Source organism: Amblyomma maculatum, unplaced genomic scaffold (assembly GCF_055883805.1).
Source record: "Amblyomma maculatum isolate TAMU_Amacu unplaced genomic scaffold, ASM5588380v1 scaffold_13, whole genome shotgun sequence".
NCBI classification, from domain to species: domain Eukaryota; kingdom Metazoa; phylum Arthropoda; class Arachnida; order Ixodida; family Ixodidae; genus Amblyomma; species Amblyomma maculatum.
In genome coordinates this window covers 710,212-726,694 of record NW_028146738.1, presented here as the reverse complement: position 1 = coordinate 726,694, position 16,483 = coordinate 710,212, and the positions used below count along the sequence as shown (strand labels likewise).

The 16,483-nt window shown below is 47.6% G+C and overlaps 1 protein-coding gene across 1 annotated transcript in view; it reads right to left on the bottom strand.

The window, feature by feature from the left end:
* Nucleotides 1-7,723: 7,723 nt before the first annotated feature.
* LOC146172085 (protein ABHD1-like) overlaps nt 7,724-16,483 on the bottom strand; it is a 43,808-nt gene continuing 35,048 nt past the window's right edge. The window contains exon 5 of the mRNA XM_084585830.1: nt 7,724-7,999. Coding sequence (XP_084441956.1) covers nt 7,724-7,999 — 276 coding nt within the window. The remainder of the gene's footprint in view (nt 8,000-16,483) is intronic.

The following is a 16,483-nucleotide window of genomic DNA, read 5'->3' as shown; positions in this document are numbered from 1 at the left end:
CCTTTATAACATCTGATGGCTTATACGAGTTCAACGTTATGCCCTTTGGCCTTTGCAATGCCCCGGCTACTTTCGAGCGCCTGATGGACACTGTTCTTCGTGGACTCAAGTGGCAGACCTGTCTTTGTTATCTGGATGACATCGTAGTTTTTTCTGCCGACTTTTCTTCTCACCTTCTCCGCCTAAAGCACGTCCTCACGTGTTTCGCCAACGCTGGGCTTCAGTTGAATTTGAAGAAGTGCCACTTTGCCGCTGAAAACTCACAATTTTAGGCCACGTAGTTTCTAAGGATGGCATTCTTCCCGACACCACCAAACTTTGCGCAGTTGCAGAGTTTCCGAAGCCGACCTCCCTGAAGCAGCTCCGGAGCTTTATCGGCCTCTGCTCCTACTTTCGACGTTTCACCTTGAACTTCGCCTCTATCATCGCTCCTCTGACCCAGCTCCTTGCCGATAGCTCCGACCTTTCAGCCTGGACACCGGCCTGCGATAAAGCATTCGACACTTTACGCCGCCTTTTGGTTTCGCCTCCCATTCTACGCACTTTGATCCGACTGCGCCTACAGAGATTCACACTGACGCCAGTGGTATTGGGCTTGGTGCCGTCCTTACCCAACGTAAGCCTGGTTACAGCGAGTATGTTGTGGCATACGCCAGCCAAACATTGACGAAAGCAGAGTCCAATTGTTCAATCACAGAAAGGGAATGTTTGGCCATTATTTGGGCCATCGGAAAATTTCATCCCTATGTGTATGGCCGACCGTTTTATGTTGTGACCGATCACCACGCTTTGTGCTGGCTGGCCTCTCTGAAAGACCCAGCCGGTCGCCTTGCTCGCTGGGCTCTCCGTCTCCAGGAGTATGACATCCATGTCATTTATCGATCAGGTCTGAAGCATACGGACGCGGATGCTCTTTCCCGCTCGCCATTGCCTAGTGATACCTCGTCTTAGCACGTCTGTGCTTACGATTTGTCGACTCTTTCCACTGTCGACATGGTTACCGAGCAGCGAAATGACCCGTGGATCGGTGCACTTTTGCATTTTCTTTCAAGTCCTACTCCCGGTCATTCATCCAAAGCGCTCGTCCGGCAAGCCCACCACTTCTCCGTTCGTGACGGTCTTCTCTATCGCCGCAATTATTTGCTTGATGTACGGAAGTGTCTTCTATTCATCCCGCGTCATCTCCGCGCCGACATTTGTGCTGCGTACTGTGGTGACTCACAGTGTGCCCACGGTGGTGTATTGAATTCCTACACGCGCCTACGTCTGCGATTTTATTGGCGTGGAATGTACCACTTTGTACGACATTTTGTGCGCGCTTGCGAATCTTGTCAACGCCCAAAAACTCCACAGAAGTCCCCTGTTTCGTTGCAGCCGTTACCCTGCCCTGCTCGTCCGTTTGACCGCGTTGGAATAGATCTCTATGGCCCTCTTCCTACTCCTTCCGCTGGAAACCGGTGGATTATCGTGGCAGTAGACCATCTTATTCGCTACACTGAAACATCACCGTAACCCTCTGCCTCCGCAAGAGACGTTGCTTTGTTCCTTCTCAACAACTTGATTCTTCGCCACGGGACTCCGAAGGAACTGCTCAGTGACCGCGGACGCGTTTTCTTGTCCGAAGTTCTTGAGGCCCTACTGAAAGAATGCCGCATCATTCACCGCACCGCAACTTCTTACCACCCTCAGACGAATGGCCTGACCGAGCGCTTCAACCGTACTCTGAGTGACATGCTGGCCATGTACGTCAACGACGCTCTTTCCAACTGGGACCAAGTCCTTCCTTTCGTAAACTACGCGTACAATACTGCGATACAGACCACCACTGTATTCTCTCCTTTCTTTCTTCTTTACGGGCGTGAGCCAACCTGTACAATGGACGCGCTCTTTCCCTACCGCCCTGATGTCTCTGAATCGACGCCACTCTCGGACGCCGCCCAGTACGCAGAAGAATGCCGTCAGCTCGCCCGTTCGCTTACAACGGAAAACCAGTGGCAACAAAAACACCAGCGCGACACCGGCGAGCCTTCTACATATGCACCTAACTGCCTGGTATGGCTCTGGGTCCCTGCCACAACCACCAGCCTTTCAAAGAAGCTTCTGCCTCGATATCATGGTCCCTACCGAGTCCTCCAACAAGTATCTCCTGTCAACTACGTAGTTGAGCCTGTTACGCCCTCTGCGGACTTGCGTCGCCGTGGACGCGAAACAGATCATGTGAACAGAATCAAGCCATACTACGATCCGTCTATTCTGTCGGCTCCATAAGTCGCCAGGATGGCTCCTTCTGTTGTTGGTGTTGTCCAAATAACTTATGGCACACACCCACAGAGGGGGATCGGCCAAGAATTGGGTAGCAAAGAACTTTTTTTTAATCTTTTTAAGCATACTTGCATAAAAAAATGTACTGTGGTAATCTTCGTCTTCATAGCCATTGCCATGCATGGCGTGCTGGCGCGCTCGAGGACGAAGAAGTTGGTCGCTGCCTTGCTGATTCGCCACGTCTGACGCTCCGCTGCGAGTTCCTCCTGAGCGGCTATATCAATCTGAATAAACACATCCCTACAATATATATATATATATATATATATATATATATATATATATATATATATATATATATATATATATATATATATATATATATATATTATAGGCACGCTCTTACGGTTTGGTAAGAGCGGGGCTCTGGTAGCCTAAGCTATCGCAGCATATCCTAAAAGGCGGAGGTTAAGTGTCCCGCATAATCTTTCCCAGTACCCGGGATGGAAGAGCCATGGTGAATGCACCACGACCGGCCTTATAACTTTGCGACCTGCTGACTACTCCTCGTCCTACAGCGGCGCATATCTGCGGAGTATCCTCTGAAGGGACTGCGCTCCTCAACAGAAGCCAGCACAACTTCTGGCGTGTAGTTTATTTTCATATCTTTCTTTCCTCCGCCAGCTGCGTAACGTCAGTACAATTTCTTCTGGGCTGTACCTAAAACCATCGCAGTGCAAAGTCGCGATGGTTGCCGCTAATTGAAGATAAATGCGCGCTTCGTACGCTACTTTATTCGGGTACGCACACCCGATTGCTAATCAGTTCAAGTGATATTATACAAAAAAATATCAATAAACTATCTCCACAGTCGAGAATATTATTTTGTCCGACATGATTTATATCATTCAGGATTCATATCATTCAGCATTTACATAATTCAGGGTTCATATCGTTCAGCAGGATTCTATTATATCGAACCTTACTGCATTTTCGGGACTCTTTTGCGATTTTGGTTTTAAAGAAAAATAAAACTCGTTTAAAGAAAGGGGAATGCGCAATATCTGCCACATCATTTTTCCCCAAGCAAGGGGAGAGAGCAAGGTGGGAGTGAAAGTGCAAAGGGAGAAAGAGAAGAAGTTGTGGAGGACAACAGAGTAAATTTGACCACATGGGTATCTTTAACGTGCACTGACATCGCACAGACACGAACGCCTCTTCATTTCGCCTCCACCAAAACGCAGCCGACGGCGGTCGGGTTCGAAGCCGGGTAATCGGGAACGGTAGTCGGGCATGCATTGATGATGTTTCATTTAGCGCGCTATTCTGACTTTTCAGAGGCGAAATTTAACAAACTTGGCCTCATGAAGCTTTGCACATCAGCCTTATCAGGGTCATTTTGTGAGGCTCTGTCGTGCTCTTCGAGTATACGAACCACGGACTTTTTCCAGATTATCGCAGCCCAACATGGGCGAACTTTTTGAGCGTCTTTGATTCCCTTACAAATACAGGAGCCACGCTTGAAGCAGCACCTTCCAAGTGGCTGACGAACCCTAAGCAAACCAAAGAAAGGTTGGACAGCCATCGCCGGTCCATGCCTGCGTTCATGGCAGCATTGCTGAACCATGTGCTGGCTAGAGGCTAGTGCCAGAAAATTGATGGGGCAGCCTTCGCATCCCATGCAGGCTTGTAGGGCTCTATTTAAGAAGCCAAAAATCATTACTAGCCCGCTGGCTCGAAGGCTTTGTTGAGGGACACCAGTAAGAACAAAGTATAATTGGAACTTAATGAAGGTATTCTGGAAAATGCTATTAGCAGAATTTCACTCGCAAATCGGAGCAAGCAGTGTGCAAAAATCTGCATTAAGCTTGCAATTATTGAAAACTTATCATTTGGCAATAGATTTGAGGCTAAGCTTTTCAGGCAGCAAAGTCCCTTAAGGCACTGCTAAGTTCCTGAATGAACTCTGTACCCTCTTTTTAGTCAGCGTCTCAGTCGTTATAACCCCCGCTAACAGACCTAGAAGGCCATGTGAGTACGCTACCTGAACTCGCTGTTTTATGTCAATGTCTATACTTTTCTTAGGTTCACTCCAAGCGCTCGAAATGATATTTCAGTAGGCTAACTATGCTAGCAGAAAAGCAGGATCCTTAAATCCTGGTATTCGGAAACAGCGCCAAGCCTCCTCGCTTTGCGCGCTCCATTTATAAACTGCGCGTGCACATTTAGCATACCAGCGCATGATGGGAACATTAAAAATTAAACGCGTAACAGAAATATAGCGTACGGCAACGAACATGTTTCGAACCTACGGTGCCAGAGCTCCCGTCAATTTCCTTAGTCGCTGCATTAGGCAACTGAACCATTTCCGCAGTCTGGCATCAAACCTGTTAAAGAGCCAATTTCTCGTGCGTTGACATCTTCATCAATATCCATTTGCGCGCATTTGCACTTATGAGTCAAGATTTGACCGCATGGCCGCATCCATTCGGGCAACCGTGCAGCCCGCAGGCAATAAAAGCTTTTCGCGCTGCTGTACGTCGTTACGGTAGGGACAATCAGGGATAGAGAGCAAAAAATGTATGTTATATGCGCTCTCGGCATAGACTCGCTGCCTTCGGCCACTCCACAGCTGAGTGGCATTTCGGCAGCAAATGCCACTCAGCTCGCGCTGTTTGTTGCGCTAAGCCACGGAGGTTAGCTCTACCAAATTTTCTTTAGAGGATTAATAGAAGCCACAGAATCAAGCTGAGGTTTTTAATAATGAATTTTATACTTCAATATCAAACTTGCCTTGCTGCCTTGGCATCTCTCTTTGCGGGATAATCTGGTTTTGAAACTTTACGCTTTAGAGGACACCTCAGCGTTTTCGTCTCCTGCTCTAGATTTGTCGGATACTGGGGGATAACTGATGGCACTGCGCCTGGCTTTGGCTTCATTATCTTCAGGCTTTCTCTGAAGTCATTTTCTTTGAAGTGCAGGCTGCACACCTTATGCGGTTGCTATAGAAATTCATAATTTTTGCCAGGTCTTGCAAATTTTCCTCCATTGCGAAGAGGGCATGAAAAGAAGGCATGGATTGAAGCCTTCACGACGTATAGCACAACAGTATGCAGTTTTCTAGGTCAGAATATCAACGCAGAAATAGTGAGAGAGCGGAAGTAAAGCATCTCATGGAGTAAACATGCAACGCACAAAAAAACTTCATTGTCTGGGACGCATTCCATCTGGAGCGTTGACGTTTCAGAGGTATATTTTTAGCCTTCACTGCCACGTAAACGTATATATGATTGTAATAGCTTACCTACTGCCGGCCGAGAAATATTTTTCCGCCACTCGTTCCGTCACGGGAAATTCGTTTAATGAGGTTCCGAAGTTTGCTGTGCGCCTACTCGATCAATTTGCAGAGTGGAATGCTGGAATACACCATCGCGGGCGATGGTTTCCACGCCTTACGGAGGCTAGACTATCAGTCGTAAGTAAATAATCAGCCGGTGTGCTGACAGCAAGCACAACATGGTATGGAGGCGCGTTCACAAGCACTAGTAACAAGCCTCCAACCAGGCAACCTGGTGCCGGCGCGGAGCGATGGGGGTAGGGTGCCTCGATGCGCTCGTCCCCGTTTCATGCAAAACATTCTTTGAAAAGGCCCAGTGCTGCCTCCACGAAGGCGAGCGCCATGTTTACGCCCAATGTTACGCCTGCGTCAGTTGAACGTGGTTGAACGCATGGCGTCGTGTCTCTCTTCGATTACATTTTTTCTTGGCCGCAAGGCGGCGAAGACATGCCGGAGTGTTCCGTGTCTGCCTGCACTAATCACTCCTGAAATAGGTAAACGACGTTTGCGTTTGCTAGAGATAAAAAAGGAAGCTCTTGTGAACTATAAGGGTGAAACGTAAGAAATGGCAGCCGGCCAACGGCTCACAATTATGCAGTGTAAGTATACTATATTTCAAGCTTCGTTTGCTTGCTGTTTGCCAATAATTATGTTTACAACTTTAATTTAATACCCAACGTGTGTCCTAAAAACGGCGGTAGCCATTTTTCAGGCGTCGATTTTCATTTCATGCTTGATACTGGGTACAATCGCTTGTAGCAGCATATACCGCGAAATCGGGTGTCGTTTGCAAATGCTCCACCAACGTACACTACAGGACGCCCAACTGGGGGATATGAACTGCACATTAAGCGATGGCTCTACAGCTCGTGCGGTGAAAAAGCTGTCGGCGTAGTAGTAGTAGTCAGCACCGCGTGTCGGAAATAATCAGAGGCTGCATAAAAAAAAAATATATCGTTGCAATTTGTAGTTTTATGGATCGACGAATTATTGCTGTTTGGTTTGGTTTGGTTTATGGGGTTTAACGTCCCAAAGAAAGTAAGACTATGAGAGACGCCATAGCGGAGGGCTCCGGAGTAATTTAGACCAACTGGGTGTTCTTTAACGCGCACTGACGTCACACAGCACACGAGCGCCTTGCTTTTAGCCGCCACGGAAAACGGTCGCTGCGGTCTGGATTCCGTCTCGCATCTTTGGGCACAGCATTCGAGCGCCGTAACCTCTGCACTATACCACGGCGCGGAATTTATTGGTGTGTGGGAGGCGGGGACGAGTTAATAAAATTATTCTAATAACTTGATGAACTAAAGACATGAAAAATGAAAAAGGAGGTTCAAAGGTGTAAAAATGCTTAGAAAGAAAGGTGGATGCTTCATGATGCTAATTAAGAAAATGTATACTGTGTTATTAATCAATTATTTGAAATAATTTAAAAATAAAACTGCGTTAAAATAAATACTCAGAATGTAAACCAGTGTTTCTAGATGATCAGTACCGGTATAAAAAAATTTTACAACGAAAATAAAAATATAGAAAGTGAAACAACACGGTCCATGTTTGTGAAACCCTTTCGCGTCATACCCTCAGCGGCAGAGATTAAGTGTACCAATAATTTTTTAGGTTGAAGAAACTAATTTGCAATTATTAAGATACCTTGCTTTTAAAGAACACATGAAATACAAGCCTGCGTTGCAGTGCTTCCGGAACTTTCTGCTCTTGCTGTTTGCCACTCGTAATCTGCACCCAAAGCTGCAAATGTCTCTGTTACCGATTAAAATGAATATGAAGGCGAAGTCTCAGGGATCGTTACTCTGCAACTTGTAGCCGAAGTTCCAGCCGAGGTCAAGGAGAGAAGCGGCACTAAAGCGAACTAGAAATCGGCGGCTATGGAGGCGGCGCGGATGGCGGCGCGGAGTAATAAAGACGGTCGTAGAATCTGCCCGCTATCATACAAAACGATTAAGTGACTAATGCGGCTCTTCTCACTTAATGGCAGTGTCCAAGTTAGGTCACTGGGCTAGTGTCAACAGGGGTCCAGGTCACGGCAGCCGAAATGACAGCCGCTAAGCAAGAAAAAAAAGCTTTTATTTCTCTGTTTACAACGCCAGAGCCCTGAAGAGGGCGTCACTCCCCCAGCTTCCGCAGCACCCGGATACTCCGCGTCTGGCACACATGGTGCACGCTCAGGGCGAAGGCGGCCACAAACCGCTCGGCGTAGAAGGGCTGGCGCGGCAGCAGCCAGCCATCCACGAAACTCATGTGTCCTCCGCGCGGAGTCACCACAGCGGCCAGCCAGGATGACTTCAGTATCTCGTGTACAGGCAAGGTCCACTCGGGGTTCAGTGGGTCATCTTCCGACACCAGGAACACCAATCGTCGTTTCACCATGTACAGCCGGCCCTGTGCACCATTCGGATGTCTGGTTAATAGAGTAGACAAGCGTGTCTGCCTGGGATCCTTCACCAATCGATCATCTTTCGGGGAGCAAGTGACACATCAAAGCTTAAGGTTCAGTGCGGTCTTTACGCCCCATAGCACTAGATATCGCCAGCCACAGATTCAGTGTCATGTTTTCTGATGCTGCTGTTTTGCCCAACACCCTACCAGCGAGCGTAATGCCCAACACCTGCCATAGGCGGCCGCCGGTCACTGACCGCTCGCTTCGCTCCATCACCGAGAGGCAAGCTTCCAGCCGCCTCACCCCCCGTACTTGAAACGAGGGGGCTCGAAACCACACATCACGGTGACTGCCACCTTTTCTCCACTTTCTCTTAATCCCAATTGGCTCTTATTTGTAAATTTTCCATAGTGGAGAGTTCCGGCTCCTGGGCCTTGTACATTTCATTGGATTAAGCTCACGAAGACTCCGATAGATGTGAGCCCCCTTAACTTTTATGTTTCTCTTCTCTTTAGTAATGTTTTGTGGTTAGGGTGCTCGACTGCTGTGTCTGAGGATGCGGGATCGAACCCCGGCCTCAGCGGCCGCTTTTTAGTGGCGACGAACAACAAGGCGCCCATGTGCTTTGCGATGTCAGCGCACGTTGAAGAACCCCAGGTGGTCAAACTTTTCGAAGCCCTCCACTACGGCGTCTCTCATAGCCTGAGTCGCTTTGGGATGCTAAGCCCCATTAACCAAACCAAACCATTTATCTTCTTTTTAGATGGCCCCAGACAGGAAATAAGGACACTGCTCGCTGTAGTCCTTCCAGGAATGGGATTCCTATCTACATCTGAAATTAACTAGATAACCAACCCGTAAGGCTTAATTTCACAATTAAAACGAAGAGAGATCATCACTTTTCCTAAAATCCCAAGAAAACTTTGTAGGCATACACACTGTCCTAGTGTCTTGAGGCGAACTGCACCCTTACTGGAATGGCTCTTCAAGGCCAACTTTGGACTTAATGTGTATATTGCAGGAGTATTTAGATTTGCGGGATTCCTGGAGTTGTTCGTTTTTTCTCCTGAATCATTGCGCGTTATATATTTCTAAAAAAAACGCTCTTGCGGCAGCGGAGAATCCAACTGGGCAATCATTGAACCCTCGAAAACGCACAGTAAAAAATTATAACAGTGACAATAGTTATGTAACAAGCCCTTGTTTCCCAAGCCCTGAATTCGAAAGCACCGAAGTTTTCTAAAATAAAATGATAAAAAATAAGGGGGCACTGCAGAACCTGAACGGGAGTAATGAAAAAGCCTATCATATGGCAGCCATACATTGTGAGGTGCGGTCGGGGGGGGGGGGGGGGGTAAAAGGAAACGCATGCTACTCGCTTAATTTCGACGCCTGAAATATATATGTTCATAATTACTCATGTACGTCTCAGTAGAGATCTCGAGGATACGTTTTTTAAAAACCCGTGCATTCACTAGACGCTCCGTTAATCACACTCAAAAGTTGAGCTTCCACCGCATTTTTGCAACTTTCGTGTGGGGAGGCATTTTAGAGCGAACGTCTCGAACAAGCCTCTTTTGAAGGGTAAGAGATGGGGGCTTGGCCTGTGTAATTTGTATTAAAGGCAGATTGTGCTGCTCTTCATGTTTCTGCGCAAACAAATACACCCCTTTCTTCATTATTCTGTCCATTACATGCTGTCCACCGCCTTACCAGATTTAATGGTCTCACCAACTGAAGGGGGTCGTTTTGGTGTGTTGCTCTATCTCCGAGAGGTGGTAGCCGCTTATTGTTTTCTTTCCACGCGTTTCACTCTGGACTATTGCAGAGGGTAAAGAAAAAGCGTCACGCAGGACCTCGTGGACGTGGTCTTGCCAGCCCCCCTGTACCAACAGATTTTCAAAAATACAGCTGGTCAAGATGTGTCAAAGAGGGTGAGGAAGATGTGGGTCATGCCTGCGATCAAGACTTTCTTCCATTTACACACTGGTACCCTATCTGTTAAAACTTATATCAAAAAGGAATTTATGTACCGTCGAGGACAAACCGTTTCTTGTGCAACAAATCGGGAACAATTGAACCCGATTTCATAGATTGTAATGTCATTATCTTTTTTGGGAGGACGTATCACAGCGTACCATTAAGAAGCTTCCTTTTGCACTGAAATGTATAAGTTTCTTACGCCTTCACGACCACGCCCTACAACACAATGCTATATTCTTGTCGGGACTGTACTCTGTATGGCTCAGTGCTATGGATTCTCGACATCTTGGCACTGGACCGAGATCTCCGTATGAATACCTTGTTGAGGGTATTAAAAAATCCACGATGTTTTGAAAGATGCAGACTGTGGTGATGAAACAGAGTTGGTGTTTAAGAAGCTATCACAAATGAAACAACTTTATTTTATACGGCCGGCAAACGGCCTGGCAAACTTGTAAATTTATATATGTGCTGCATATTTTGTAATTATGTATATTTAGCAATAAACAGAAAAGTTGCCGTGTTGCCGTGGCGTGGTGAACGCGTCCCCGTTTCGAGCGCTAGGAAGCCCGGTTTCGATTCGCACTAGAGATGGGTCGCTCATTAGCGAAATTGATCTTTTGAGCGGCTTTTTTCAAAAGAGCGGGTGAGCTGCAGCTCAAAACTTAGCGGCGGCTCTTTTGGTGAGCCGGCTCTCTCGTTGAGTGATCCTTGGGGGTCGGATTTCCTCGGTGCGACTTCGGCGCCATCTGTTAGCTATGCGAGAAAGTAGCTGCCCTCCCGCAGAGACTCCCCCCCTCCCCTCTCCCCCTCCCGTACGCGCGAGGGTGACCTCGGAGGCCATACCTCCCACCCTTCCTCCCAAGAGTCGAAAACATCCCCTTGCATCCAAGCTGTCTTTTGAGCCACTCTTGCAAAACAGCAAGAATAAGCGGCGGTTCACTGAGCCGCGGCCCTTTTGGAGAGCCGTCGTTTAGCGATCCGCCAGAAACTGTGAACGGCGGTTCTTTTGGAGAGTCGCCCGTTCAGTGAGCCACCAGGAACCAGTCCGCCAGAGTCGGGTCTTCTGATTGCTGCGACTTCAGCGCCATCTATTAGCAGTGCGAGAAAGCAACTCCAGTGGGCAAGCAGGGGTGGATCGAGACGGCATACAAAGAGAAAGACTGCCGTCTGCACGATCCTCCGCACGCCGTTGGCTGCCGTCGGTCCGAGCGCGGTCAGCTGATTCGCTGCCGTATCGAGGCTCCGCGCCGGCAGCCGCAATGCAGCGAGTATTGTTCGGGTGGTCGCCGCCGGTTTTGTGCGTATTTTGTTTCGCTTTATATTCTTGATTCGGTTGGTGAACTGTTCCATAGGAGCGGTCTACGCTATTCCTTGACGCGCGGTAGTATGACGGCCAAACCGGCCGATGCATCAATGAGCGTTTTGGGGACCATTCGAGAAATGGTAAGAATTTTAAGGATAAGTACGCACATTTGGCTTCGCACATTAGCAGTTGCAGTGGTTGCGTGGCCCATTTAAGTGAGGCTAAGGTTCTCGGCAAGAGCGCTGGTAAGGCGACACGTCTCAGCCTGGAAACTTTTCATATCAGGAAATATGTCAACAGATGCGTTAGTAAGCCTTCTTTATCGCTCTTCAATGCTGAAGTCTTCTTTTTAGATTCGCCATAAATTTTTCTCCCTTTGAATGTCTTGTTTTTGTTTTGTTTTTATTTTTCTAACACCACTTGCTTGCGCGTGTTTATCTGGTTATCTTCCCGATCGACGGCTCCTTTCATGTCTCCACAACTATTCTGTATACAAGGTGATGTTTTTCTTCAATAAAAATCAGTTGACAGTCAGCGCTTGTCTCGCCATTCGTCTATCATTTGTGGTTGTCTGTGTTAGCGCTGTTTGAAATTTTCATGTAGTTTCCATGCTTGCTATGCGTAGTTTTCTTAAGCTTCATTACAACAAGGCGAATGTCGAATGCATAACCCTTTCCGCAGCCAGCCCAGCAGAAAAAAATCTGATTCGGTCACGCACAAACAGCACCGACTGCAGCACGTCCTGTGCTCTAAACGAGAAACAGATAGATGCCTTAACTGAAAAATTAAAACCACTCCTCACAGCATGAATGGCGCAGACACAAAATGAAATGAATCAATGAACGAAATACGATCGGCGTGTGTATGTGGCGGTTAAAAATAGGAAAGTTGAATATAAGTTAGGTGAGCAAGGAAGAAACCTGTCGCCAGATAGAAAGGAAATAACGGGAAAAGCCGGGGTCTGAGAGCCGTGGGCCTTGAGAAGAACTGCTGCAACGTTGAACAAACGGGTTATAAGAATATACGAAAAACGAATCAGAGAAAGCAAAAAAAAAAGAAAACGGGGAGGGCAGGGATAAAACAAGCGCAATTTAGAAAATAGAAAAAGGACTAACGCGGACTCGAGCTAAAAAGCGCACACGCGAAATATGGTAGGGACCTCGAATCACTTAATGCGCTTTCTATATACTTATATTTCACTATATCTGTTACATGATCACTACCTAATTTATTAATTGTCACCCCACATGACATTTTGGGCTATTTTTGAAGCTGAAGGCACCGAGTATTTATTCGGGATAATTCTCAGTGTGGTTCATGGTGGCTAATGTTATTCAGATAGTTTTGAAACGATAGGATAAGAAATGAACGAAATCCTTGCTTGGGAAACGCGCGCACCTCCAGAGTGAACATAAAGAGAAAGAATCGCATCTGAAAAAAGCGCATATTGCTGTTTACAGGATATATAGAACGGCGACACAATTAGGTCCACACTTTCGTTGAGGACAGGGTTTCTTTTAGACTTGAATCAGTAGTCACGTACATGGCAGAGCATGCGGCATGCACGTGGCACGCTCGAACACGCGAAATGATCCGTTGCTCCGCGCAATGGAGTAGTTGCTTTGTTGCACCGCTTACAGAAGCGCAGACGTCGCACCCAGCAACCTGGCTGCAACGGAACGGTTCGGGAGAGGTCGAATAGGCGCGAATTCGTGAACGAGAGGCAGAGCCGGCTTTCTCTCTCTCAAATAGAACCACTGCTCGCTGCTGAGCGACCCAGACTTCAAGGTCCACAGAAAGGGGTCACCAAGAAGGGTAAACAACGCCATAACACTCATAGATATTGAACCACCCATCATTCTCCCGCAAAAATTTTCCATCTAGCTTTTGCAACACCAGAGATATCGGCGATTACAAATGGCCCCTCCACTCTTCCCTTTAAACTCGTACGCCGAAGGGAGTCATAAAAAAATAAACAATACAAGCAAGTTCAAAGCTCCGCCCAGAAATACGTCACTTCGACGAACTTCCGGTTGCCGCGTGCTCGCTCGCTGGCGTACTCGTGTCAACCCGTCCTCGCTCGCACACGCCTACGGAGTTTGCCAGTTCGCGCAGCGTACCCGCGGTTACGCGAAGCCGTGGTTAGCTCAGGTTACACAGCGGACCAAACCATGGTTACACCACTAACTGCGGTTATCGCAAACCGAGCTTGGCGACCTCGGTTTTCGTCGTTAGCTGAGGTTATGGCGGCGTCTGTTGACGGAGGCTACTCGTCGGCGCCCGAGTACGCGAAACGTACGAGCGGGTCTGCTTCACAAAGTTATTCATTTGCCCACTGTATCACGTTTAAAGACCGATGTATAGAATATGCGGTGTCTACTGTGCCTCCCGACCTTTTAGATTGCGGCCGACAGCGCAGCGACTGCGTACTGAAGCCTTGTCCTGCCTGCAGTATCGTTTGAACGGCTTGTTGCTGAGCAGAACGTCCAAAAACGCGCCACCTTAGCTGTAAAGAAAGTACACGAGTTTGGAACACTTGCATCACGGGATGCCGCGAGCAGGCTGAGGTACGTTACACTTTACCGCGGGGATCGCTAACGATCCGCCGTGTCGTTCGCGTGCGGTATGCGGGAGTAGGGGCCACAGAGGCGGTGTTTACGGCGGTCGAGGAGGTGCTGCCATTGTGCGGTGCTTGACCGCCTGAGGAGGCGCCTGAGGAGCCCACCGTGCTGAGGAGCTCACGCAGCGCACAAGCAGACGACTTTCGCAGCTACCTGAAGTGTGTCCGTGACGTCATGGCTGCAGTGGCCGCAGCGTATGGCGGCTAGATACTTCTAGCATGGCCGGGTTAAAGGGGAGAGAGGTGCATAGCACTTACGGCCTGCGCGCCGAGGGAACAATAGGGTGCTTTCTCGACGGCTGATTGACTCGCTCGCCGAGTGGGGGCGCTTAGACCCTACTCAACCTAAAAGTTCCTTGATTCCTTGATAATACGAAAGTAGCGACTTTCTGTGAACTTTTCCGCCGCTCCGCGCCGCCTCGCAGATCCTCCTCTCTCAACATTCCCATCGGCGCTCGTCTCAAGGATGATTGGCTCCGCGGGCCATCGCTGGGAAAAGCGCGCGAAAAAGTTCGCTCTTTTTGTGTTTTCATTTTTAGACGGTGCCATTTTTTAGGCAGCCGCCGTTGTAGGAGCGAGCTCCCAAGCATTCCGCGCTTGCACTTCGCGCTATTTGCGATGTTTAATGCAGCGCTATGCCGAGCTGCTGCATATTTAATTGCAGAAGCTGTCGTGAAAAAGGTTTCATTCTTTTCGTAATTCCAAGCAGGAAGAAAGACAACATTCGAATAAAAAAGTGGTTCAACAACGTCGGCCGTAAGAACTCCACCCCGAAGAAGACTAGTCACCTCTGCTGCCTCTGCAACGTACTGTGCAGTTGTTCCAAGCGACATTAAACTGCTTGCAAGCGCATCACAAAGTTGATAATCTCACTTAATTCACTAACCATTTTGCGCCGTTATGCGCGTTATTGTTTTGACTTCATGGTTGCGCTCAATATGCTATATAATAGCGACTGCTGATGCATACAATGCGCATACAATAGGCGCTTTGTTTCCGAACTAAATGTCTCGCTTTTCAACGCTAACGCGTGCAATGAGGAAGATTGTTAATTCATTAATAGGCTTATGTCACAGGAGCGTGTAGAGGATTCTTCCGCCGAACTTGTCCACAGAGTGTATATACCTATATCCGCACATCAAAATTGTGTCTCTTTAGACCCTCGAAATTAGACCTTGTCTTAATCTGGCGAACATTGGTGTCCAACCTAATTTGAATATGGCGAATTTACTGGTTACGTCCAAATTTCGGTGGGCCTCCCTCAGAATGTAGCCCCAGGAACCCCTTAAATTTGACCTCATCTAAAGGTGGCAAAACTGGTGATCAACCTCATTTGCGTATGGCGAATTCTGGGGTTACCTCCAAACCTAGGTGGGCCATTGCCAAAATTTAGCTTTCTGGACCCCTGAAGTTTGACCTCGTCCGAATTTGACCAAAATAGGTGTCCAACCTAATTTCCGTATAGCGAATTGAGTGGTGGCCTCCAAACCTAGGCGTCTATTCCCAAAATTTAGCTCTCTGGACCCCGGAAAGTTGCCCTCGTCCGAATGTGACAAAAATTGGTGTCCGACCTATTTGAGCATGGGGAATTCAGTGGTAATCTCCAAATTTAGGAGTGCCACCCCCGAAGTGTGGCCCTCTGAATCCCCAAAACTTTACCTGGTCCTAGTCTAACCAGAAATTGGTATCTATAACTTAATTTGGATATGGCCAACTCAGTCTTGACTTCCAAATTTAAGTGGGCCTTCTTAATTGTTTGCCAAGCTAACGGGCGTCATGTCCATTTGCGTAGCGTAGAGCAGCCGTCGGCGGTGGACCCGAGAGGTCTAGAGCGTACAAAGAAAACTATGCTGTTTGGTCTTGAGTTGATATAGGAGTATTTTGTACGTGTGCACCCTGTCGCAGTTATCGACATAAGGCCTGTACTTCTTCCACATTTTGCACTAAAAGAGTTGAAAGCGTTCTGGGTCATGTTTCTTTAGTCTAGTCAAAGCAAAAGACAAAATTTTTGGTCATACTAAAATTATGGTTGACATCAATGTGGATGGACTTCCGACAAGGTTAAGTATCGGTGGTTGACAGGGCCAAATTTTGGGGTACGGACGACGGGAAATCGGTGCCCTGATCTTGGCTCTCGGTTTCGGCTCGACGTCATTTCAAGGCCGCCGAAAGCAAAAGCTAGACCGTTTTATGCTTAACAGAAAAAAGTTGATATTCGATCGTTTTCAAGCAGCCGCGAAAATTCTAAACTACGAAAACAACTAAGCATCTGCATGTGCACTGCGCGGTGCCAAACTCAGTCTAAACCCTATTGAAAAATTTTAGCATGACCATCAAAGCATTTGTTCCAGCCTGTTGCTAGCAACCATCGTATTAACGAAACTCCGCTCGTTAACAACTGCCTAAACTTTACTTCCGCTAAAATTAGTTTGAGGTGAATCTACATTTAACTGAGCATCGGTATGCTGAGAATATTCAGGAATGTTCAAATATATAGTAAATATTATGCTTAATATATTGATACGTGGTAAGGTTAGTCCACGAAGGTTAGTCCAGGATGGCACAGCACACAAAACA